Source organism: Electrona antarctica (genome assembly GCF_951216825.1).
Source record: "Electrona antarctica genome assembly, chromosome: 21".
Taxonomy (NCBI): domain Eukaryota; kingdom Metazoa; phylum Chordata; class Actinopteri; order Myctophiformes; family Myctophidae; genus Electrona; species Electrona antarctica.
In genome coordinates, this window is record NC_136802.1 from 26,407,376 (window position 1) to 26,433,500 (window position 26,125).

The window sequence follows — 26,125 nt, forward strand, 5'->3', positions numbered from 1 at the left end:
ATTAGTTTTTGCAAAAAGGGTGAAGTGTCCCTTTAAGCACGTTGGACCATGGTCAAATAGACACGTGTTTTGGAGCATGAACGCATACATGAATACAAGAATATATGAATATATAAATAAATGAATAGTGTCGAAGTGTCTTTGAGCAAGAAATATGTATTAATATGGACATAAATGACTAAACAAGTGATTCTCTGGCAAATACATGGATATTGTATTTGAACATATGGATAAACCCGTACCTTGACACATTCATTGACAGACCAAGTGTAGCAATATGGAATGGAAAAGTAATTAAAACCCTCTTTTTCTTGTTTCTTCCTAGTGTAGTATAGAAATACCATTATAGTGGTTGCAAAGGTATTCATTGAAGTCCTGTGGTGGGATTTCTGGTCTGGTTTTGGTGAATATTAAGTAGTTCCGGTCATTTTGTGGTCACTGGGGGCCACACATTAATACATTAATCCACAAAACTAGCGTAATTTCATTTGTATTGTTGACCTATTTCTACCGCATAGCGCACCACAGGACTAAGGCAATCAATTCAGCCTTTGTCAGACTTCTGATTGGTCCCTGACTGATTAACCAGCAGGCTCTTTCTGACTTGTTCCACCCTGGTTCTGCGTTGTTTATGTTGAATTTGCTATAACATCATTTTTGGAAAAAACTAAAAACAAACATGATATGCCCAGTCACCATGCTGCGCCTGTGATGTTCCTTTTTACCGACACCAAGTTTAAAATAAGAATTGAACACACAGAATATCAATACGAAGAAAAACACGTTATTTCAATGGTAGTGGATGAAGAGAAAAGATTTTTGTCCAACCATGAAACAGCAACCAAGAGCGAAGAGGGGCACAACCATGGTAGCCTGGCTAATAAGCCAGACTAATATCACACAACACTGTCGCGGTATATTAGTCTGGGCTGGCTCAACTTGGATTTCATTTCCCGGGGGGCGGGTTCAAACATTTTCTCTTTGACGCAATTGGTCAGAGCTACTGTCAGTCAAAGGTCTCAAGCATTGAACGTCACTGTACCAAAGCCCGCCCATATTGCATACCGTGTCCCGATTGGCCCGACCTGTTCTCGGTTGTAGGAAAGAGGCGTGCTACTGAGCCTCGCCAGACCCTAATCCGCTGGCAGGCAATTTTTTTTTTGCCAACGGCTGATTCGGTCTGGTTTATTAACCAGGCTACAACCATGGGACTTGACAAAGGGTGAATTAATCCGACCTGAGACCAGATTCTACAAAATGGCTACTAAACAGTTTTCTGAAAAACCTATGTTTCCATATCAGTGGTGCTCAAACTATTTCATGTCAAGGACCACCAAAATTATATGTAATTGGCCGCCGACCCCCATCTGAAAATATGTTGTTCCAGGGACCCCCCCAGAAGCAAGGATTTGAGTAAAAACGTTTGCATAGCATATGAGCGTGTAGAATTTTTCAACAGCTAAAGTTTAAAATAATGGTTAAAGTGGTTAAAAGCTACAACGCGACACTGATGCGTCATCAGGTCTAGCTAAATGGGCCAATACCTTTGCAGCCACTATTTTAATGGCAAGTATTTCCTACAGCTTTAAGTCCAAAAATCTGAACTAACCCTTTAAAACTGTTAAATATAACGGACAAGTACTTAGTATTGATATAAATCGATTTGCATTGCAATACGATACAAAGTCACATGATACGAAATGTGGCCGTTTACATATCGATATACTTCTATAGACATACAAACCATGGGAGCCACCGGAGGCTAGCGATGGATGCTTAAAAAAAGCTAACGTACGGCAAATAAAATACTATTAATTCTGGATTAAATGCCATTAAAGAAACCCGAGATTTTTTTTTTTTTTTTAAATGTGGCGCAAATCTTTGAATATATATTCTTTCAGAGCGAACATTTTTAACTCAAATCTTTGCTTCTGCAGGGGGTCTGGAACAACATATTTTCAGATGGGGGTCGGTGGCCAATTACATATGTCTGGGGGTCCTTGACATGAAATATTTTGAGAACCACTGACATAGAAACATAGGTTTTTAGGACATTTTGTAGAATCTGGTCTCAATCCTAAATGGGTTAAGGGTACGGAGATAAGAGGTTTTCTGCCCGACAGCGACGTAATGCCGGTGAGGCGTCGGTTTTCAATCAGTGGACGGATGGGTTACCTTACCGTGTGTGTGTGTGTGTGTGTGTGTGTGTGTGTGTGGAAACGCAGGTCGGCTCTATTTACAGACTGCGTTGTTGTGAGTAGATTGGATTTATCATGTGCGTGCGTGTGTGTGTGCGTTGTGAGTGGATTGGATTTATCATGCTGCCAGTACAGGTGCAAGCAGAGGCCAGGTGTATATTTGCATACAGAGGAGGAGCCAGCAGAGGCCAGGTGAATATTATTTGCATACAGAGGAGGAGCCAGCAGAGGCCAGGTGTATATTATTTGCATACAGAGGAGGAGCCAGCAGAGGCCAGGTGTATATTATTTGCATACAGAGGAGGAGCCAGCAGAGGCAGGTGAATATTATTTGCATAAAGAGGAGGAGCCAGCAGAGGCCAGGTGTATATTATATGCATACAGAGGAGGAGCCAGCAGAGGCAGGTGAATATTATTTGCATAAAGAAGGAGCCAGCAGAGGCCAGTTGTATATCATATGCATAAAGAGGAGGAGCCATCAGAGGCCAGGGGTATATTATTTGCATAAAGGGGAGGTGCCAGCAGAGGCCAGGTGTATATTATTTGCATAAAGGAGGAGGAGTCAGCAGAGGTAAGGTGTATTTGCATAGCGTAGGAAGAAGAGCCGGGCGGATGGGTGTGTTCTCGTTTTGTTAAGACATGTCACGAGACAATGGACCTACTGTACTGTACTGTACCGTACCATCTGTCTGAATGGATGTTTGTCTACCTGAGAGGGAGTCTTCAGCTGCTAGTGTTTTTTTTTCTTTTTTAACTTTTCGTGGGCAATTTTATTTACTTAGCTGAACCCGCCTAGACTGATTTTGTAGCTTGTTTGATCAACGATCTGACCGTCTAGTCTAGCCTGTGGTCTAGTAGCTCTGACTGCTTGTATTGAAGGATAAAACAATTGCCATGACGTTGTGCAGTAACATAGAAAAGTGTATCTAATCGATTCGTTATCTGGTGAACCCACACCTCCATAGCAAGCAGTGAAAACACCTCGACACAGAGAGAGGACAATGCAGTTCTGCAGGTAAACACCACCCTGTATTAAACCATTCAGGACGGGAACCCCTTTTGGTGTTTTAAGCATTATGTTATACTTTAGCTATTGAAAAATAGCAGATCTACAAGCTCATAGCACGGCACTCTGTGCCACGCAAACATTTTTAACTAAAATCTTTATTTCTGGGGGGAAACAACATATTTTCAGATGGGGTCGGCGGCCAAATACAGATAATTCTGGGGGTCCTTGACATAAAAAAGGTTGAGCACCACTGACATAGAAACATGTTTTTCAGAAAACTTTTAGGATTTAGGAGACATTCTAAATGGGTTAATAGGGTATTATACTTCATTACACAATGGTGGCCTACAAAAAAAAGGAAATATAGCTGCAAGCAGCAATAAGATGGGACCAAGCAATAAGCCCTTTTAAGCTGCTCAACAGTGCCACTTTAGGTCACCCCGCAGTATCGCAGCTGTTCGTACCCCAAACATACATAAATACAGACAGACGAGGCATGAGTTATGCCTGTTCAAAGTGCCTGTTATCGCTGCTTGCAGCTATATTTTTTGTACAAATATTCACATACAAACTTCTCTTCAACTGGGATTTCAGATAATGGTCCATAGATTGTGTAGAACATTTCACGCAAATTGCTCAAAAATCAGAAAATCAGGTTTAAGCATTTTTCAAACTGCTTAAAATGCCGGAAGATCTGAGGGTGGAGCTTACTGGTCAAAGTGACAGATGTGTTCCCCATGAGTCAAGGCACATGTGTAAACAAGGTCCATGGCTTTTAGCCAAACGAGGCATGAGTTTTGCCTGTTCAAAGGTTTCATTTTCAAACTATTGTTATAGCGCCCCCTTTGGCCAATTGGAGTAAGACTGGTTTCAGTTCTATTTGGCATGACCATACTGCTCTACCATACTGTACAGTTTCATAAACATGTGATGCTGCATGTATGTATTAGGGGCAGAAGATGATTTTCATAAAACTGCAATTTTCATTGGCTCATAAAACGGATGTCCGGATAGGTCCAAAGTTAACGTGTAGAAATTTCCATGCATTTTGATCAAAGATCCCAGGAGGAACAGTTTTTCATATAATTCAAAATGGTGGGTGATCTAAAGCAGAGGTTCTCAACCACCGGTTCGCGGACCAGTGCCGGTCCGCAGGACATGTCCCACTGACATGTCCCACGCGAGAAGGGAATCCCACGTTTTCCGACCGTCACCAGGACTTTCCAAACTGCGGTGAAAGGTTGACTCTGTCCGGTCGAATGAAAATACCAAGGATTCGTCAGCGGACGTGTCAGTGACTGTGATTTATAAATGGCTTCAAGATGGTCTAGTCTAGTAGCAATGTAGTGGCGATATTTTCATTATTGGCTGGCCTCTAAGCCAATGGGAAACTTAGCCCTATACGGCCAATGGGATATTTCTGGCAGAAGCCCTTGACGGCTGATTTCACCAAGGCCCCAACAGGCTCTCCAACATTGTAGCACTGGGCCCTAGTGGTAAGAGGAGGGACTGCAGGCGGACCCGTGGAGGTATGACGAGGAAACCCCGTGCAGCTGGGCTTTAACGTTGAGTGCGTTTGCACTTCCGCATTTTGGACACCAAATGTTGGTGCCCAAATCGAAAAAAAGACGGAAGTAGACGGTTCTTCCGGGTGCTTCAAAACACCACTGAGCAACTTCCACTGACATGAATAGCGGGGGGGGGGCGGGGCCCCCACTCGATCATGATTGGAGGAAGGCCCCTCTCATCCTGATTGGATGAAGGTTTTGCCACCCGCCACCAAAACTGAAACTATGGTTTTTTGACCCCAGGGGCTCACTGGGGACAGGGAGGATTTCCTTATATGGTCAGCACACTCTATAGTAGGGAGGATTATCCAGAAAAAATAAGTGATATTTGAATTAAGTCAAATCACTGAATATACCTTTAAAATAAGTTCCAGATTGTAGCTCCTATAAAATGGGCCTACACTGGACCCCCACAGGGAACCGGGGACCCCCGGGGACCTCCGTGCAGAGGTGACTTTGAAAGGCAGTGTGCTTCTGCTTGGCTGGCATTACTGCAGATCTCTCTCTCCCTCTCTCTCTGATGGAAGAAATACAGCTACTCACATGCGTTTTATTAATATCTTTAAGTAAGAGTAGCAACACCACTAAAATGCCTGTATTCATTGTTTGACCCGCGTAAAAGTAACAAAAGTATTGTCATCAAAATATAATAGGCCTTCCTAAAGTACGAAATAAAAGTACTCAAATGATTCAATACTTAGCAGATGTGCAAGGTCAAAATAAAAATATACAAAATATACAATAGGGTTTACTTAGTTAATGTATGTTTTTGTAGTAATTCATCTAAACCTCTAAAGTCACTAGTGACTAAAAGCTGTCAAATGATTGTAGTGGAACAAAAAAGACATTTGCCTCTGAGATGTAGTGGAGAATGCACATATACCTCAAGTAAAGTCAAAGTACCTCAAAGTTGTACTTTAAGTATAGCCTATACTGCACTTGAGTGAATGTACTTGGTACTGTAACAACCGGTGCGCCTAGTAACTAACCACGCTATGAGACTGCGTGGTTTCTCCTCCCAGTAGGAATAAATAGAAATGTAGGTCAAGTCGTTGGAGCTCAGGAGAGCAACCTAGCGTAGCGACGACTTAAAGGGCCACTTCACCCCTTTTGCAACCAGATCTTATTTTAATGATGTTTGGGAGACAAGAAACACTTTCCTGGGGTTTTTGTGTGTAATACGATGTTTTTAGATATTTTAGTATTTTAAAGTGCCTACAGTGATGTCACGGACACTGGCCTCACATCCTTCCTGGACTACATGTTGTCTCAATAAGGCAGCCCTCTCCCTCTCCACAAGGTGGGTTGAGTACAGCAAAGCATTATGGTCATCGTAGTAATCCAGCAGTGAGACCAGTGTCCAGGAAATTGTTTGTCTGCCAAACATCATTAAAATAAGATCTGGCTGCAAAAGGGGTGACGTGACCCTTTAAGCACTCAGAGGCCACTGTCTGTCTACAGCCCGCATATTATTGGCCTAATGGAGTCAAAGTAGTTCTCAACCTGTGGGTCGGGACCCTGCAGGGAATTTGGGGTAATTCTGATTCCGGTTTGGCAGTTCCTGCCTGATGACTACAAACCAGCGACTACAACATGACGTAAGTCAGTGGTTCCCAAAGTGGGGTCCGGGGACCCCCAGGGGTCCTTGAGGGATTTCCAGGGGGTCCCCAGCTAAATAATAGTTAGGAACCAAATGGATCCTTATGGGTCTGTAACCCCGAGCTAAGTACAGAGTTAAATCAACATTGATTTTACAATATATATTGGGGGTCCCCAGAGATAGAAATGCCATTAAATGCTGGTCCGTAGACTAATGCATACGTACATGTCTATTTGCCGGTCCTTGAAATTAAACGGGTTGAGAATCACTGCTAGAGCCGTAAACATCTTCTCTTATGGGGGTCCCTAGCATATCTTTTCAAATGGGAGTCCGCGGGCTAACTAGTGTAAATTGTGGGGTCCTTGACATGAAAAAGTTTGGGAACCACGGACGTAAGTTATCATCCACTCCCGACCGGATCTCCATGTTTCCTAGCCCCCCAGGCTAGGAAACATGCAATCCACAAGGGAAGGTAAACGCATGTTTCCCATAGGAAGGAGACGACATTTCTCCCTTTGTACATATAATGTTTTGCATTTGTCGACTATCTTTATTATATTATCGTGTTATTTTCATGAAATTAACTAAATATAATAGGACCACAATGGAAACAAGTCCCCAGGACTTATTTTGTGTTTAGCCTTAATGTGTGACTGTACCTCTGGCTCTGTGTTGTTTACATTTATGACTCAGAAAATAGTGTGTTGTCCTTTAAGCCCTAACCACACCAAAGGGTCGCCATGCAACTTGGGTCCAAACGGCTGCGAGAAGTTGCATGGCAACCCATTTATGGGTGTAGTTTGGGCCTTAAGCCGACCTGACGTACTGTACCTCTGTGTTGTTTGCATTCATGACTAAAGAAGTATTCAATCAATCAATCAAAATCACTATTATTATTTATTATGACTTAATATATGCTACTAAGACTCTTAATCCAGAGTGATTTACAGTAAGCAAGAACAACACATGGTAATACATCAAATGCATAGAAATGGTATATAGGTCAATATCCAATTATAATATACGTTACACACACACACACACAGTCAGTCTACCTGTGGGGCTCAGTTTCCAATGCTTATACTCTTCCAGGGGATGCAATATTCCGCAATGTATGCGACACACACACACACACACACACACACACACACACACACACACACACACACACACACACACACACACACACACACACACACACACACACACACACACACACACACACACACACACACACACACACACACACACACACACACACACACACTTCTGTATATAATTTCTGTGTCATTATGTCATTTATGGCCCATAATATATGTAAGAAGACACGCCACCACATTGTGCTATAGGCCACACACAGAAAAGGCACAACAAAAGGCCCGTTATGTCTCGTTTTATCAACAGTTATTTTGGACACAGTCCCAGTCAGTCAGACAGACATGACAGTCAAAACGCTCACTCACACTGAATAATAAAGCTATCGATCATGTCACAGAGACAATTACTTAAGCAGGCAAAGAGCTTGATCGATACATTCGATCGGGCTCTTCTAGCCTATTATAGGTAGAGACTGAGAGGGAGGGAGAGCTTATTGTTAATGCTCTGCCAGGAACTGTTATTTACCACATACGCTGCGCAGTGCGAGTTCTAAACTGTAGCGAAGAATATTTAAAAGGATATAATGTCCACATGCATGCTCGCCGAAACAAAGAGCGGCTTTATGATTTTTAAGGCCTGTTCTCCGCGGTGGGGAGACTCTCAGAACCCCAACCTTTGTGCAAAATCCACTTTTTGGAGGGTCAGAATAAACAACGTGTTTAAAAAAATCATTTTTATTTACATACTCAACTGCGCCCCCTACAGATCTGGTTCAATGGCATGTCCCCTATGGTACCATACCTGTAGGGGGCGTTGTTGCGTAGAATCAATCAGTTTTAAACATGTTTTAACCCCAAAAATATGTATTATTTTACACAAAAGGTGAGGTTCTGAGAGGCCCTGCCCCACCCACCGCGGAGCAAAGGCTATAATCTGCATGAAAAACGCCTTTGTTTTCGGTGAGTGTTAGAATTATACTTTATATGTAATATGTTCACTACACTTAGACAACATGGCACTTTTATTTACAGTCTTTGTATGGGGAAATACAAGGTTTAGGACCAGAGCTATAATAATAATAGGCTAATAATAATATTAATAATAATAATGATGATAATAATAATAACTCGTAATACCTCGCAGTCGTACAGGTGTGTGAGCTGCCCTATGATCCACTCCTCCAGGTTGAGTCTCTTGCGGAGCTCCTTGCGGTCATATTTAACGGTCACGCGGCCCTGCTTGCGGACCACCGGCTCCGGCTCCTCCGGCCCGCTGCCGCCGGCCGGAGTCTGGAAGTACACCCGGGGCGGAGGGCTCGTCTCCGGCGTAGTGCCCTGGCCCGGGCCGCCCGGTGAGGCCGCCACCACCGCCGGGGCCGGGCTGGTGCTCACTGCAGCCATATGGGTTGGGTTTTGGGTTGGATTGGATCCCCCGCTGGTTTCAGCTAATACAAATAATATTAAAAAAATAATAATAATAATAACCGTTAAAAAATAACCGTTGTTGTGGTTCCGGACTGTAGGATTGGTACCGGGTTAGGTACGAAGCTGTGCGCGCGCGTGCGTGCGTGGTGTTGCTGCACACAAGAAAGCAGAACAAATGAAATTTATTTGGGAATAAAATCCAAAGTAAACCGGTTGGTTTGTTCAGAAGAACAACAACATGGTCCTCTCTCTCTGTCTGTCCTGATTGAAGATGCTTATAAAAATACAGATCCTCTGTGATACAAAAAGGTTTTATTTTGTTCTATATTATTATTTACACGCAAACTGTGCTTCTTTAGAAATAAATATACAAAAAAAACTCCCGTTGTTTCGGATCGGAGTACAAAGAAAGAGACAAAAAATCACGCGTCCGGTCGGTGGTAGCTTCACGCGTTCTTCTCTCTTCTCTCCCTCTCTCTCTCTCTCTCTCTCTCTGTCCTCGTGCACGCCGGCGTCTGCGTGCGTGTTCTTCCGACGTCGTAGCGGCAGCTCACCAAACAAAACGTTGATTTTTGCTTCCACGTTTTGAAAATACTCGGGTTGACTCTGCTCTCTCTCTCGTTATCTCGTTCTCTCTCTCTTTCTCTCTCTCTCCCTCTCTCTTTCTCTTTCAATTTAAAAGAGCTTTATTGGCATGAGAAAACATACGTTTACAATCATTGCCAATTAAAGCAAAAGTGGAACAAAACAATCAAGATAGTTATGTACAAATACATATTGAATATAAATAGGAATAAAATAAAGGTATAAACAGAGCTGTAACAACGAACACACGTAACAGAGATTTTTAAGGGCTACCCTCTCCCTGACGGGCAGCAAAGTCTCTGTGGCGCAACCGGTTAGCGCGTTCGGCTGTTAACCGAAAGGTTGGTGGTTCGAGTCCACCCAGGGACGAAAATGTTTTTACATTTGTATGAACAACACTGGTAGACTACTTTGGGTTAAAAAATAATAATAATCAAAACATAATAGATATACACGTACAGTATACAAATGCATTTCAATGTTAAACAAGTGGATTCATGAGTGACTGTATATGTTTCTTTTCCCTTTTTACCTCCATTATGATGAATTCCTGTTCTGTTCTTTGTCTATATAGAAGTGTCTATTTGTACGTCTAAATGTTTTGATGAATTGAACATGGTGGACCCTCTTGTAAACAAGTGTAATGCTTAATTGGGTCGTCCACTCACAGGTAACAGCCTTTGTATTGAGTTTGTGCTTGAAATGTACTGTAATTCTGCAAACTGTTAATAAATATTTCAATCAATCAAATCAAAGTATGTATATAGACAATATTTTAGGCCAATAAAAAAGACTATAGGACTATACCAAATTTCCCACTTTAAACAAAAGAAGCCTATCGGCTCAGGCTGCCGGACTATATGTCTCGCTAGATTCGTTTTAATGTATTTGCCACTGTTGTGCTGCATTTTTGCCATGAAGATAATTATGTAAGTGTTGTTGCTGTTGTTGTTGCTGTTTGTTTTTACTGTTGTTTGAGACCGAAGACACATTTCTAAAACTAACTAACTAACTAACTAACTAACTAACTAACTAACTAACTAACTAACTAACTAACTAACTAACTAACTAACTAACTAACTAACTGTGAATAAGGAAGGAAACATATATAGCCTAGCCAATACTTTTGTATAGCCTATAAAGACTTTGAATACCAGACTTTTACTTATAACAGAATGTTATATTTTGGTATTGGGCCTTAGTGCTACTTTTAGAAGTGGGGGGACGCCCTATAAGACAAGTGCGTGAACACATGCATGCGCATTTGCGTGCACGTGCGCAACGTGCGCAAACACGCACTGTAAAACATGCAGACGTGTATAGCCTATTTAGAAACAGGGTTTTTAATGCTTAATCGTATCCAAAAAGTAAATGAGAAGTTACCTACAAATAATTGTAGTTGTGACAACTTGTGAGAGTGTGGGGGATGCCACTAGGGAGGCCCTGGGCAGACATTGGGGAGGTACTGGGGAGGCAGGACACTGGGCAGACAGAGTTGGGACAGAGTAAAAAAAAATCGTCGGCCTGTAGGAAGGGCCGGGCCTGAGAAGATTTGAAAACGGATAATCACATTAGAAATAGCATCAGTTGTGCTGATTGATTTGTGATCTCTCGATTTGTATCAGTTATTATGGTTGGTAGTGGTACTTGGAGAGCCAAATATTTTCTGAGGTGGTACTTAAGTATAAAAAGGTTGGAAATGGGAACCAATGCTCTGGGTTACTTGAGAGGAGGGGGTTCCAAACTTCAGACCAGACAGCAAAGAAGGCAGAGGAACTGTGGTCTCTGTCGCCCTCTAGTGACCATTACACAGCTCTGCCAGTACCAACAAGGACAAGGGGAATTTTGATGATGGAGAGGGTATATTTCCAAACTCATTCCAGGGTGCCACATTGCATATATAGGCCTACTGTCAGGCAGAAACATCTTATCTCTGTATTTTAACTTTTTTCGTAAATTAATGCCCAACTTTGTCATTCTTTGTCACACAAAAGTAGCAAAATGCGTCGCACTGCGACACAGTGATCTGCTATTGATAGATCTTCTATTTTTTGCTATTTTCGAATTGGAATCCTGAAAAGTAACGTTTGTATTACATTTCAAATGCATTTAGTTGTACTCATGTTAACTTTATGAATTTAAATAAAAATAATGGACATAAAAAATACAATGCAATTGGAATACTATTCCAATGCCCATATATGGGCTTAATTAATAAAGGGATCTCCATCCCTGATGATGTCACGTGATGTCACAACTCACGAGGCATGACATGCATATTATTATATTATATATGGTCATGCTTGGGGTGACGCTCTGGGCAGGGCTGTGGGCAGAAACCTGTCCACCAGTGACATCATCGATGGGGAATCAAAGCTAATAGAAACGGCAGGCTTTCTATTACTGAAAAGTTGCAATGCGATAATGGAAGCCATCTGCACACCGCCCTCCTATGAGACACAGGCCAAGTAGATTTTTTTTTTTTTAATTTCATCATGAACATTAGTGAGGACCAAATATGAAGATAAGTTGAAAAGTGGTGAAGTGGTCCTTTAACAGAATATCAATTGAATAAATCGCAGAGTATCAATACATCAGATAGTAACTTATTAAGATTCAATGTATCCCCTTGAGAACTGCGACACTCTATTAGCTTGGTGAAAATGTCAGCTCTTGCACAGGAAATCAGGTTCAAATCCACTGAGGAAAGTTACAGCCTCTGAAAATAGTTATCAAGGTGAACGCAGACACAGCTGTGGATTCATTCAAATTGTTTAATGATCTTAAGACAAAACATCCAAACAAAGATATACATTTAAAAAGGTGTTACTTGAGAGTGTATTGACATAGTATGACATGACATAGGCCTACATGACATGCTTGAATGCTTGGGGCTGATTGGTCAATCACTGAAGTCAGCGTTCTAATAATGACCGCTGAACTCAATAAAGCTGTTGCCAGACCTACCAGACAGGCGCGGCCGTTTTCCAGACAGCAGAAAACGGCCGCGCCCAGACAGTCTGGGCGTGTCTTTTCCGGGTTTTTAGACAGCTGATGGATGGAAATTAAGCTCCACCCATGCGGCTGACTGCCGCGGGGCAAGCGTTTCCGGGAATCTGGCCGTCGTGGTCCATCCACCAGCTGTCTAAAAACCCGGAAAAGACGCTGGCCGACAGCAGGACACGGCTGTCGGCTCAGGTCTGGAAACGCTGTATCACTGTTTCCAAGAAGCTCCACCCACGTGGCTGAATGCCGCGGCGGCCAGATTCCCGGAAACGCTTGCCCTCGCGGCAGTCAGCCGCGTGGGTGGAGCTTAATTTTCATCCACCAGCTGTCTAAAAACCCAGAAAAGACATGCCCAGACAGCAGAAAACGGCCGCGCCTGTCTGGTAGGTCTGGCAACTGCTTTAGAGCAGACCCTACTGTGCAGCGTCATTCCAAAGCATAGTCCAAAGCTACTGGTTGTGCTATGACCACGTGCCCGCTTCTGTGATGCTCGCCCACGCTCACCGGCGCGTGCTATAATCACACCCGCGCTTCTGACGAGTGCGGAACTGCCTCTGAAATTAGCGGACACACTTCTTTTTTTCTTTGTACATATTTTTATGGACAATAAAGCAACGAGAACAAACAAAAAACACACAAACGCTGGGGAGATCTTTGAAGAGAGCCGTAGAATGTTTAACTTTGGATTTATGGATATGAAAAATCGCTAAAATATATTAAATGAACTATTAAATGTATTAAATAAGTTATAACTCATTGAGTTTTAGAAATGTTTGGACGGTTAGCTTTGGATTTATGAATATGAATTATCGCTAAAATGGCTGTTAAATAACCATAGTTATAGTTTATTTAAAAAAAAAGGTAAATCATTAAACATCATTCACATTGCTATGATATTAAACGGCCTGCAGGGATCAGGTCTAAATGTAACTTGGATAACTCATCCCTTAAAACCTCTTGAGCCCCATTGCCCCCTCCGGCGGGGGCAGCGGCTGTCCACCTCTGAACAGCACTCAGCGGGTCAATGGAGACCCAATTGGTCTCCGGTTCCAACTCCGATGTTGCGGATTTACCCCCTTTAACCCCCTGGGGTTTAAGAGGTTAATTTCACAAAGTTGTTCAAAATAATAATTCTTCTACATGCTCTATTTGTGTAGTAAAATAAGTAATGCAGATGTTTAACAATAATTGTAAAATGAAACCCATAATAAGTGTCCATTTGGTTTCATGTTACACTCTCAAGAGTTAATGATCTAAGGGTCCATTTGGTTACCAACTCTCCATCATTTAGCTGGGGACCACCTGGAAGCCCCACAAGGATAAATTGGCAAACATATAATAAATAAACAAACAAACAAACAAATAAAAAATAAATAAATAAATAAAATCATACAAACATCAATGTGAAAAACATCAATGTAATCATAAATAGAAGGCACATACAACTTTGTTTTTGATTCAGGCTCAGTTTGCTGCCAGTGTAAATGTGACAGATCCGATCTGGTCACTTGCAAATGCAGTGTGAAACTGTGAATGGTCGGGCTAAAAGATCAGATTTCAGAAATAAATCAGATTTGACTGGATGTGACTGCAGTCTAAATGGGGCCTAAATGACCTCAGACCTGGTGACCTCTGATGAAGTGTCAATGTTGTCAGTGTCTGGGTCAGGCGGTCAAAAGTCAAAACATTTCACAGAAATCAAATCTCAAGAAGGGGAAGTGTACCAGACTTTGGATCATCATTGTTAGGAAATGTGCCCATGTAATCGCATGTGTCTGCTCAACTGCGCAAACATATAAAACAGCACAAGATCACATAACCAAAACACATAAACACAGCTACATTTCCACTGGCTCACGCGCACACACACACACACACACACACACACACACACACACACACACACACACACACACACACACACACACACACACACACACACACACACACACACTTTATACCAACGTCACATCTCCTCAGCTACTGTGGTTTAACATCTTATCGTATCTGATAAAATGTACTTAATTTCTCGTAAATCTTTTCATCATGAACCACACAGAAGTGACCACAGTTTTCCTGTAAGGTAAGGTAAGGTACATTTTATTTATAAAGCGCCTTTCAAAACAAAGGTGCTATACAATAAATAAAATGAAATAAAACAAGAGCATCACATAGATCAACAATAAAACTAGCCTGGCTAATAAGCCAGACTAATATCACACAGCTGGTAGGCAACTTTTTTTTGCCAACGGCTGATTCGGTCTGGTTTATTAACCAGGCTACAATAAAACGACAACACAATGCAATACAGTAGAGTAGTGATGAAATATATATAATACTTTTTAATCACCACTATTCAGTGGTAAATGGTGCATTTATATAGCGCCTTTATCCAAGGTGCTTACATAGATTGTGCATTACATTCACCCATTCATACACCGATGGCGGAGGAAACCATGCAAGGCACCAACCAGCACATCAGGAGAAATTAGGGTTTCAGTGTATTGCTCAAGGACACTTCAACACTAACTCTGGGGGAGCCCGGGTTCGAACTGGCAACCTTGCAGTTACCATCCGGCCACTCTACCCCTGAGCCACCGCCGCAGCAGTGGTTTTCAAATGTTTTGTGCCCAAGGCACACCCGTGTTCATAGCAAAATTAGCCGATCTACAAACTCACAACACGTTTTGCATCGCAATGTGTTGATAATGTTGTAGATTGGCTATTTGTGCCACCTCTGTCTGTGGAATAAAATAAAATAAATGAAATAACTAAGCACTATAGTGACTTGCAAAAAATCGGGACACCACATTGAAAGTATAGGCTTGATTAATGATCGTTGAGGAAAGTCTGGTTTAGACCTTAAAACCGATTTGTACAAATCGTTGAATATCATTGATATTCAATTGTTGAATACCATTTATTAGAATGAAGGTAAAATGAAGATGGTCAGTCTTACGTTGGTGTGGTCAGTGGTGTTCCATCCACCCACTGGAATGATCCTTCCACCTCTCTGTCAGTCAAACCCAGCCACACTCTCTTGTCGACGCGTTTAACGAAGTCCTGGACAGAAAAGGTGTTGGTTACTGATGTACAAACTATACAATAGATGTGTGTCTGTGTCTCAACAACATGCGATGGAATAGGATACAAAGCACAGACGTCTGTGCGAGCATGCATGAAGCCATGGCATGCATGCAAACATGCGCACATACATGCATGTACGCACGCACGCACGCACGCACGCACGCACGCGCGCACACACACACACACACACACACACACACGCACACACACACACACACACACACACACACACACACACTACCTGTTTTTCTGCAGTCTTTATGGTAATCAGGTCTGATTGTCTGCTAAATGCCAAAATTGTAAATTGTATGATACGTTTTATATGTTGATTTATATGTTCCACCTCTTCACAACACTCTGAGGACATGTCTTCAGCACTGTTACATTTATATCACATATGACGGCCCACACACACACACACACACACACACACACACACACACACACACACACACACACACACACACACACACACACACACACACACACACACACACACACACACACACCCCCCAACGTCACATCTCCTCTGCTAGGCTCTGTGGTTTAACATCTGATCTTATCTGATAAAATTCACTTAATTTCGCGTACATCTTTTCATCATAAACATGAACCACACATGCGTAGGTTGTACTGATGGAAGCTAGATAAATAAGGAGGTGGGCAGGAACATTTACTCTGAGCAACAAGGGTGGATTATCCAACAGACCCAAGCCAGGGTTCCATGAGTTCAGGACCCCCCCCCCCCCCCCCCCCCCTAAACCAGAGCCCAGAGGTCCATGAGGTCAGGGCCCCCCTAAACCAGAGCCCAGGTGCCCATGAGGTCAGGGCCCCCCTAAGCCAGAGCCCAGGGGCCCATGAGGTCAGGGCCCCCCTAAACCAGAGCCCAGGGGGACATGATATCAGGGCCCCCCTAAACCAGAGCCCAGGGGGCCATGATGTCAGGGCCCCCCTAAGCCAGAGCCCAGAGGTCCATGATGTCAGGGCCCCCTAAGCCAGAGCCCAGGGGCCCATGAGGTCAGGGCCCCCCTAAACCAGAGCCCAGGGGCCCATGAGGTCAGGGCCCCCCTAAGCCAGAGCCCAGGGGCCCATGAGTTCAGGACCCCCCCTAAGCCAGAGCCCAGGGGCCCATGAGGTCAGGGCCCCCCTAAGCCAGAGCCCAGGTGCCCATGAGGTCAGGGCCCCCCTAAGCCAGAGCACATGGGGGTCCATGAGATCAGGGCCCCCCTAAGCCAGAGCCCAGGGGCCCATGAGGTCAGGGCCCCACTTAACAATACAGCAGATTCTGAAGATGTCTCTGTACTTACAGTATTGAGCCAGTACAGTACAACTATAGCTACTGAACATCTGAGGCGATGTTGGCCAAACTTGCAGAAATTTCTGTTTTCTTATAGGCATATATACACAAATAACTGTTTCCTTTTTTCTGTTTCAAAGAAGGGGAGCACAAATGATGTATATCACTTAACCCATTTAGACCTGGGGTAACCTATACGTTGTTATACCTTTCATGCCGGGAGCCACCTCTGCATATGTGTCTCAGAGTACACCTCTATGTCTCATAATATAAAGCAACATTTTTTTTTTTTTAATATATTTTTATTTGGTTTTTAACATTTTAAAGAACAAAACATTTCATTTCCCCACACCTTCCCCCCCCAGCATAAATACAAATACATCATTGTCCTCTTTCTCTGTCACGTCTCTGTACACTTCATACTGTTTCCTCACATGAAAGGTATTGGATAATAGCAACAATAATTACTGCAACAACAAAAAATAACGAGTACATATATAAATATACACACCAGCCAAAGGAGATTAAGAATAAAGAGAAAGTCAGCTTCAGGATAGACTTCGATAGACTTCAGTGAGGAGATCGACACCCTCTGCCAAGAGGATCCTATTTTATTATTTTCTCAGTGAGTTTATCAGTTCATCAATCTACAAGTTCATCATAGTCAGTTTGTTATGGTAGTCTCCCCTCAATATTTCTTATATTATTAATAATGTTCCCCCATATTCTGTCAAATTCCATTGGTTTCCCTTTAACGTTGTACATAATTCTTTCTGATGTGCTGTATGATAACAATTCTCTCCACCATTGTTTGAGTGTGGGCGGTTGAGATGCTTTCCAGTTGGTTAATATACATTTTTTTGCTGCTGTCATTATTAAGAGTGTCGATCTCCTCTCATCCTTATTAAATTCCTTGAGCATCTCGACATCTCCCAGTATTGAAATTCTGGGGTCTGGTGGCACCTCTTTTTGTAATATCTCAGATGTATATTTGTAGATATTATTCCAAAAGCTATTTAAGTGTGTGCACTTCCAAAACATATGTATGAGGTCCCCATTATCTCTGCGGCATCGTGGACATGTAGGTGGTGTGTTGGGGCTAAATCGATGCATCCTCTGTGGTGTGTAATACACACGATGGAGTATTTTGAATTGTGTAAGTCTATGTTTAGTATTGACCAGTGTCTTCTGTGAGCTCTGTAACAGATTTTCCCATTCTTTCAACGTATATTGATATCCAACATCATTTTCCCATTTCTGTTTGTGCAGTTCGGAATTATGTTTTATTTCATCATTCATAGTAGTATATAGTTCTGAAATTAATCCTTTTTGTGATTTTGCATTCCATATAGCCTTTTCTATGGGGGTTTCTTTAATGGTAGGAAAATTCTTATCCGTGTTGGCCTTCACCCAGCTCCTTATTTGTAAAAATTTAAAAAAGTGTGTTCCGGGTAACTGATACCGGTCTTTTATGAAAGTAAAGATCACCTAGTTCTGCAAGTCCTTTTTCTTTCCAGTTTGCAATAATGCCATATCTTATATTTTCTGGTACTAGAGGGTTATTCCATAGTGGTGTGTGTTTATATAAGATAGGTCGGAGTCCTAGCAACTTGTGACTTTCTTGCCAACACTCAAATGTGTGGCAGATGATTTGATTTTTTGTGATCTTATGCAAGTTTTTTAATGATCCTATGAATGGAATTGAGCTCAATGTAGTTGGTTTGACCATTTGTTGTTCTATATTTACCCAGGCTGGTTTTATATTGTCTCTTAGAAGCCAGGTCGTCCACACAGTTCGTAATTGTGATGCCAGATAGTACAATTTGAAATTAGGTAGATTTAGTCCACCTTTTGAGATTGGGGCTTGTAATGTTGATATTTTCACTCTTATTTTTTTTTTCGCCCATAGGAACTGTGAGATGGTTCTGTTTATGTCTATAAACATTTTGGGGGGACATTTTAAAGGGATTGATTGAAAAAAATACATGTACTTCGGCAAAACATTCATTTTGATTATATTTACTCTTCCAATTAATGATATGGGTAAGTTTTTCCATTTTTGTAGGTCACTTTTAACCTTCTCCGTCAGCGGCATGTAATTAGCTTGGTAGGCTTTATCTAGGTCCCTTGTGACAGTGATGCCTAAGTATTTTAATCCGTGTGGTTGCCATTTGAATGCAGATAACAGGTGATGGGTGTTATGGTGGGTGTGACTGTTTAGTGGCATTACTTCGGTTTTTTCGTAGTTCAGTTTGTATCCTGATAGACTACTGTATTCTTTTATTAATTTAAATAGTTCTGGAAGGGACTGTTCTGGTTTGGAGATATACAACAGTAAATCGTCCGCATATAAAGAAACTTTAGTCTCCTCCTCACCTATTTTTATCCCTTTAATTTCAAAATTTGTTCTGATAGCAGCTGCCAATGATTCAATAGCGATGGCAAATAATAGCGGTGATAATGGGCACCCTTGTCTGCTTCCTCTTCCCAAAGGGAAGGGTTTGGATAGAATTCCATTTGTTAGGATCTGCGCTTTGGGTGCTCTATATAATAGTTTTATATGGTTAATAAATGTTTCGCCAAAGTTCATGTGTTGTAATGTGCTGAATAAAAAGTCCCATTCGACAGTATCAAAGGCTTTTTCTGCGTCCATTGACATAACTAATCTAGGCTCTATTTCATTTTTAGATAGTTCTATAATATGAAATAGTCTACGAATATTATCTGCTCCTTGTCTTTGTTGGATAAATCCAGTTTGGTCCTCGTGAATCAGTGAGCTAATTACCTTTTCCAGTCTTAGGGACAACATTTTAGAGATTATTTTAAAATCAACATTGAGTAGTGATAGCGGTCTGTATGACCCGCATAAGGTTTCATCCTTTGATGGTTTATGAAAAACATTAATTGTTGCCAGTTCAAGTGTAGGAGGCAGTCTACCTGTCTGGAAGGAATCATTAAGCATGTTTAAGTATGGTATGAGTAGCTTGTTTCTGAATTTTTTAAAGAATTCTATTGTAAACCCGTCCGGTCCTGGAGCCTTTCCCAATTGTAGATGGTCCATTGCTTTTATAATTTCATCTGCTGTAATCCTTTCATCAAGTATTTCTTTTAAATTGTCTGATAACCTAGGTAATGATGCTTTATTTAAAAACTCTTCGCATTTAGGTACATTTAGTTTCCCCCTAGATTGATACAAGTCCAGGTAGAATGATTCAAAACATCTGTTAATATCCTTTGGCTCAAATACCATATTTCCTTCTGTGTTTTTTATTGAATGAATAGTTTTAGCATCTTCCTCTTTTTTTATTTGCCAACTGAGTAGTTTGCCCGTTTTATCTCCGTTTTCGTAGTAATGATATCTAGTTCTGATCATATCTGCTTCTGCTCTGCTAGTTGTCAGGTTGTTATATTCAAGGCGTTTTTGAGTAATGGTGCCAGCTATAATTGGGTTTTGCGTGGTTGCGTGTTGGTTTTCAAGTTTGTGAATTTCTTCTTCCAGTGTGTTAAGATGTAATTTGTTTTTTTTGTTTTTGTTAGCCGCATATGAGATGATTTTACCTCTCAGATATGCTTTTAAGGATTCCCATATCATATTGGCTGAGGCTGAGTTTTTATTCAAATCCAGAAAATCATCTATCTCGTACTCCATATATGCATTGAATTCAGAGTCATTTAGTAGGTGGTTTTGAAATCTCCATCTGAATGTTTTCAGATGGCTGGGAGTCTGGTTTATCATCATTTTTATAGGACAGTGATCTGATAAAGTGGCAGCCAGGTATTTGCATTCAATAATCTTGAAACTTAAAGGTCTACTTATAAGTATATTATCAATTCTGGAGTATGTTTTATGTACGTTTGAGTAGAATGAGAAGTCTTTTTCTGTTGGGTTACGAGATCTCCATGCATCAATTAGCCCCATTTCACACATTCCTTCTTTTAGTGTTTTTGCTGCTTTGCTTAAAGTGCCTGAGTTCCTTGATGATTTATCAAGCCTCGGGTCCAGGACCAGGTTGTAGTCACCAGGTAGAATGCATTGGCCATGTGAGCAAGTAAATTTTTCTATTATTTCTTTAAAAAACTTTGGCTCATCGCCATTTGGTCCATAAACATTAACTAAGGTGTATGGTTCGTTATTTATATCACATTTGACCATTATCCATCTTCCCTCATTATCCTTCTCCACAGAGTGTATTTTCAGAGAAATGTGTTTGTTGATCAATATGGCAACACCTCTGGATCTTGAAGCAACATTTTTAAAAAATAATTTGAAGGTTTTCAGAAAACTTTAGGTTAGGTTTTAGTTTTTTTTTTAAATTGTCCTCAGGTCGTCCTTCCTTTCTTTGATGTATCCGAGTCTAAGACAATTTATTTCACCCACTGTTATTTGCACATTGTGTGACATGTATCCACTGCATTTACCCATCCTATACCTATTTGGAGCAGTGGGTGCTATTAATACAGGGCACAGGGGTTAAGTTAAGTGTATTGCTGATGGACACTTCGACACATGGATTGGTGCTCTGAATATGATGATATGTGAATAAACCTTCTAAACAGTTTAGTTTTCTAGTATAGTGAAACATTCAACCTCCACAAGGTGGTGCTAGAGTACCCCCCATGATGAGAGATTCATGCTAAATTAAAATGTGTACAAACAGTACTTCTGTTTACTTAGTTAAAAATAATAATTCAACGTGAGAATAGCATTTATGTATAATCTGCAGTGCACGACCTAAACACTGTCTTGCATGATTCTAAACATACTGCTGTATGAGAGCATTGTCTGATTAATGTGTTCATAATGCCTATACAGACATAAAGATGATACTACACAAAACATGTAGCTAGTGCATTCATGCATTGCATTAAAAATCACACTCGTCTTATCATCATACATCATCATACATCATCACATTCCGTGCTCAGCCAATCAAATCATCACATTCTGTGCTACAGACACACAAAGCTGTGCATAGGAGCAGCTAGCGCCCCTCAAAAAAGATACACGGATTCTCTTTCTCGTCCGGGTTGAACAGTGACCCACCACGTCCAGCATCGTTTAAATGCTTAATTTATAGTTTTAATGTGCAAATTAATCTTTTTTTCAATACTCTAGAGGGTACTCTTATTTTGAAGAGATCGTCCACCGGAAGTGTTATATTTGTGCCCTTAGATTTGCTAGAAAAACAGTGCCCCACGTCCGACGGTCCGAGTGGTCGTTGTGAAATGTTCCGAACAAACAGCTAGAGCAGAGAGTGAACGTGATACAGAGAAAGTTTGTTACATTACATTATAAGTTTGCAGTGGGCAAACCTTTGTGTAACTCGTGTCTGAGATTGTCTTTGCACGTGTGAAAACTGTTTGTTTTGTGGACGAATGCTAATGCTAAGCTAGCTTCAAGTACTGATCTGTCCATTACAAGTGAACAGACGTTTTGTAGCGAAAGTTGAACCCAGTTGCGTTTTGAGCTGGGTCAGCCACAAAGAGGAACCCCAGATAGAGCAGCAACCAGAGCTTTCAACGTGGGATGAGATTGAGAATACAGTGAGTGAGTGGGTGGGTGGACTGAAATATATGATGTTAAACTGCTGCTAAACTGAGTACCGTGGGACGCCCAGGAACGTTAACCATGAAACGCCTACCACCCTTTGATTTTATAATTAGCATTTTTTTAGCAGACGTTCTTAATCCAGATCAATTTACAGTAGGCCTACGTAAGATTCAATTGAATCTTGAAATCAATCTTAAAGGACCACTTTTCGGTTTTTGACATATCTTTATGTAATTGGTCCTCAAATGTTAATTCATGATAAAATACCATTTTTTTGTGTCATAGGATGGCTGTGAGTTTAACGTTTAATACAAGCAGATCGCAGATGAAAATTGGATGAGTAGGGAGTCAATGGAGGGTATTGCAACTCTAGAGTCATCCCATTATAAAAAAATTATAGAGATCAAAATCGAATTTCCGATCTGCTTGTATTGATTGAAGACTTATTTATTAACAGATTGGAGAATTACAGTACATTTCAAGCACAACTCAATACAAAACTGTTAACTGTGGACGACACCATAAAGCATTACACTTGTTTACAATAGGGTCCACCATGTTCAATTCATCATAACAACGTACAAATATACACTACTTTTAGCCAAAAACAGGAAATCATCAGAGGAGGTAAAAAGGGGGTAAAACATATACAGTGAGGGGGAAAAGGGGTGGGTGGGGAATTTAGATTTTACGGGGGGCAGTATTGAATTGAAGCCATCCATAGGTGCCCTTGAAGGTTTTGAAGGAGTCAAGGGATGCGCATGTCTTAATGACTGTTGGTAGGGCGTTCCACATTTTGGTGGCATAGGAGCGAAATTAATTTAGTCCCTTGTTTGTGACGAATCTGGGTTGCAATATGTATCAAACAATATTAAACTCACCAACATTGGCTGTAGGGCAAGCTTGAATTATCCTCTTTCAATCTGCAAAGCGTTAGTTTCATAGACATTTTATGAGCTACTTTGTGCTAAGAAATTCTGTGCTGTGGCCGCTTGGGAACCAGAAGGTTCCCAGGTCGATCCCAGCCGGGCTCCCCCTGAGTTAGTGTCAATCAAGTGTCCTTGAGCAGGCCCGGGCGGTTAGCTCAACCGTCTGGGCACCTGGGCTGCTGAGCCGGCCTGGCGGCGTGCCGTGGGCTCGACTCCCGATCCTGGCGGCCTTTGCCGCGTGTCTTCCCCCCGTCTCTCTCCCCATTTCCTGTCAGTCTAATTTCAACCAATCAATAAAGGCAGAAAAAAGTTAAACCAAAACAATATTTAAAAAAATAAAAATAAAAAGTGTCCTTGAGCAAGACGCTGAACCCCTAATTGCTCCCGATGAGCAGGTTGGTGCCTTGCATGGTTTCCTCCACCATCGGTGTATGAATGGGTGAATGTTATGTAATGCACAATCTCTGTAAAGCGCGTTTGGTGCATTATATAAATGCACCATTTATTATTCAATTGTTCATTTCAGACCAGATTGTTGAGTCCAGACTGCAGGTGAAGATGAACTCTCCAGAGTCAGCCAGGGACATTTCTATTAAAAAGGAGGAACCTGAAGACCTCAGTAAGTATTTTCACTATACGATAATCTACTATACGATATCTGGATATTCAGTAAATATCACTCAATATAACATTTTAGCATGTTTTATTCTGATTACAATATCCAAATGCACATGCTCTTTCACAAATGCTATACCAGAAAAACTGCACCAAATTGCAACCTTTTCTACAGAGAGGCTGTAGACCAAAGCATTTAGAACAGGGTTTGTCTGTCACAGCTCAAGCCACTAAATGCATGCCGTCATGAAACAGAAGCCTGAAATGCCTAAAAATTCAAATAGTGAAACGAAAAACCCAAAATGCAATAAATGTTCATATGTTGGTCAATACAGATCTCAGATTGGTTAAACAATGTTCAGTCAATATGTTGCGCGCAATGAATGTTCAGGCAACGCAACACAATTGCAAGGATCAACCTTTAATTTCATGTTCACCTGCAATAAAAGACACAGTCAAAAGTCACTGTCAGTCACTCATGGTCAGGCGCTGTGAATCTCTTTACTGATCGACGTTGATGTAGGTCTGAAGTTTCCTCATCTAACTCAGGGATGATTCACAAAGCGTTGACAGCTCTGCTGTCATAAACCACCATTACCGTCCATAAAGACAACTTGAACAGGGGAGATGAGCTCCAACCCTCCGACGGGGAAACGAGCACAATTTCTTTCCATGATTGTGTCGATTAAACCACAGCGTGTGCTCCAAACAACTGACTTGTTCAGCGAGCCAGAGATTGTCTAGCTAACGCGAGGGGCGAGGGCATCACAGAACACAGACACCACCAATGTTTGACTGCAGCCGCTTGTAGTGCGCGCCACCGTTCCTGTTTGTAGAGGTCGTGGGGCACGTGCCGTTCGCAGCAGCATTAAAGGCGCAGATCGCCACAATACATGGAAGATGGTTTCCATCTTTCATCTTTCATTACATTTTAGGAACCCAGTGTTGACTATCATGTTATTATTCTGCTCCTAGGAATCCTGTACATGGTTGCATGTAGGGAGGAGGTTTCGCCTAAACAGGAGAGCAGCCCCAGTCTGAAACAGGAGGAACCAGAGCCTCCACACATTAAAAAGGAACCGGAGGAGCTACTTCTAAGACCAGAGGAGCCTGTTGGGTCAATGTTGACATTACTAACAGTGAAAAGAGAAGTTGATGAAGACATCTCTTCACACTCTACAACCAGACAGAAACAAGGAAACACTGATCAACCAATATCTTATAGTTTGACCAATACTTTCACTCAACCAGAATCACTAAAGGCTTACATAGACTTCCTGAATTACAGCTATCAACCAGATATAGAGAGACCATTTTACTGTACACAGTGTAACAAGAGTTTCAAACTTCCAGCTAGTCTGAAGAGACACGGGAGATACAAACATTCCACTCTGTAAACATCATGGCAAGAGATGCTGTGCCCGTTTGTGCCCAAAGCAATAAACCAATTATCCAATAATCAACAGAATATTCTCAAAACTAATGAGGCTAAATAATAACAGAAATACAAAACACAGTAAAATGGCTTCTACAGATGCAATCGGTAAGGTCACGTGACTGATTGACTAGCGTATCCACACTGGAGAAAAACCTTTCAACTGTAAACCTTGTCACAAGAGTTTCCGTGAGTCAAGTCACTTGAAGACACACCAGCTTGTATAGATCCTAGTGGATCTTTATAATGACAGGGGTGGGGGATTGATTTTTGGTTTATGCGTATTTTGAATCTGATAATGATTTTTGTTCGGATTGGTTATTGCAGAATTTTCGATCACGGAATCCACAATTATGTTGTTTTTTTGTATGTAGGATAGGCACAGGATAAACTTCAGCCTATTCATTTAGATCACATTTAACTATGTAACAGTTTGCTTATGTTGATGTATAATTCTATTGATACTGTGAAGATCAAATAAACTACACTGTCCACACTGGATAGGCTATAACTGGAATTCACTACCATGATGAACAGGGATGACCCTGCTACCCAGTCATTTATTTTCTTCATAGGTTCTGCTCACTCTGAAGGTTTTGAAATATGCAATTTGGAATCTTTCATCATGCAACTGTTTTCCAAAATGTTCAAAAATATCAGATTTACAAGCACGGCACGAAGTGCCTTGTAGATCTGCTATTTTTGAAGAGCCAACGCAAAAAT

The 26,125-nt window shown here is 41.4% G+C and overlaps 1 protein-coding gene and 1 long non-coding RNA gene across 2 annotated transcripts in view; one reads left to right on the forward strand and one right to left on the reverse strand.

The window, feature by feature from the left end:
• The window catches only part of ppp1r14bb (protein phosphatase 1, regulatory (inhibitor) subunit 14Bb), a 38,308-nt gene extending 28,791 nt beyond the window's left edge, over window positions 1–9,517 (reverse strand). Inside the window, exon 1 of the mRNA XM_079491710.1 lies at window positions 8,610–9,517. Coding sequence (XP_079347836.1) covers window positions 8,610–8,873 — 264 coding nt within the window. The 5' untranslated portion in view covers window positions 8,874–9,517. The remainder of the gene's footprint in view (window positions 1–8,609) is intronic.
• Window positions 9,518–22,072: 12,555 nt separating this feature from the next.
• On the forward strand, window positions 22,073–25,901 carry LOC306913666. Its single transcript, XR_013788589.1, has 3 exons — window positions 22,073–22,416; window positions 23,879–23,971; window positions 24,943–25,901. It is a non-coding gene; the product is annotated as an uncharacterized lncRNA (long non-coding RNA).
• The last annotated feature ends 224 nt before the right edge of the window (window positions 25,902–26,125 follow it).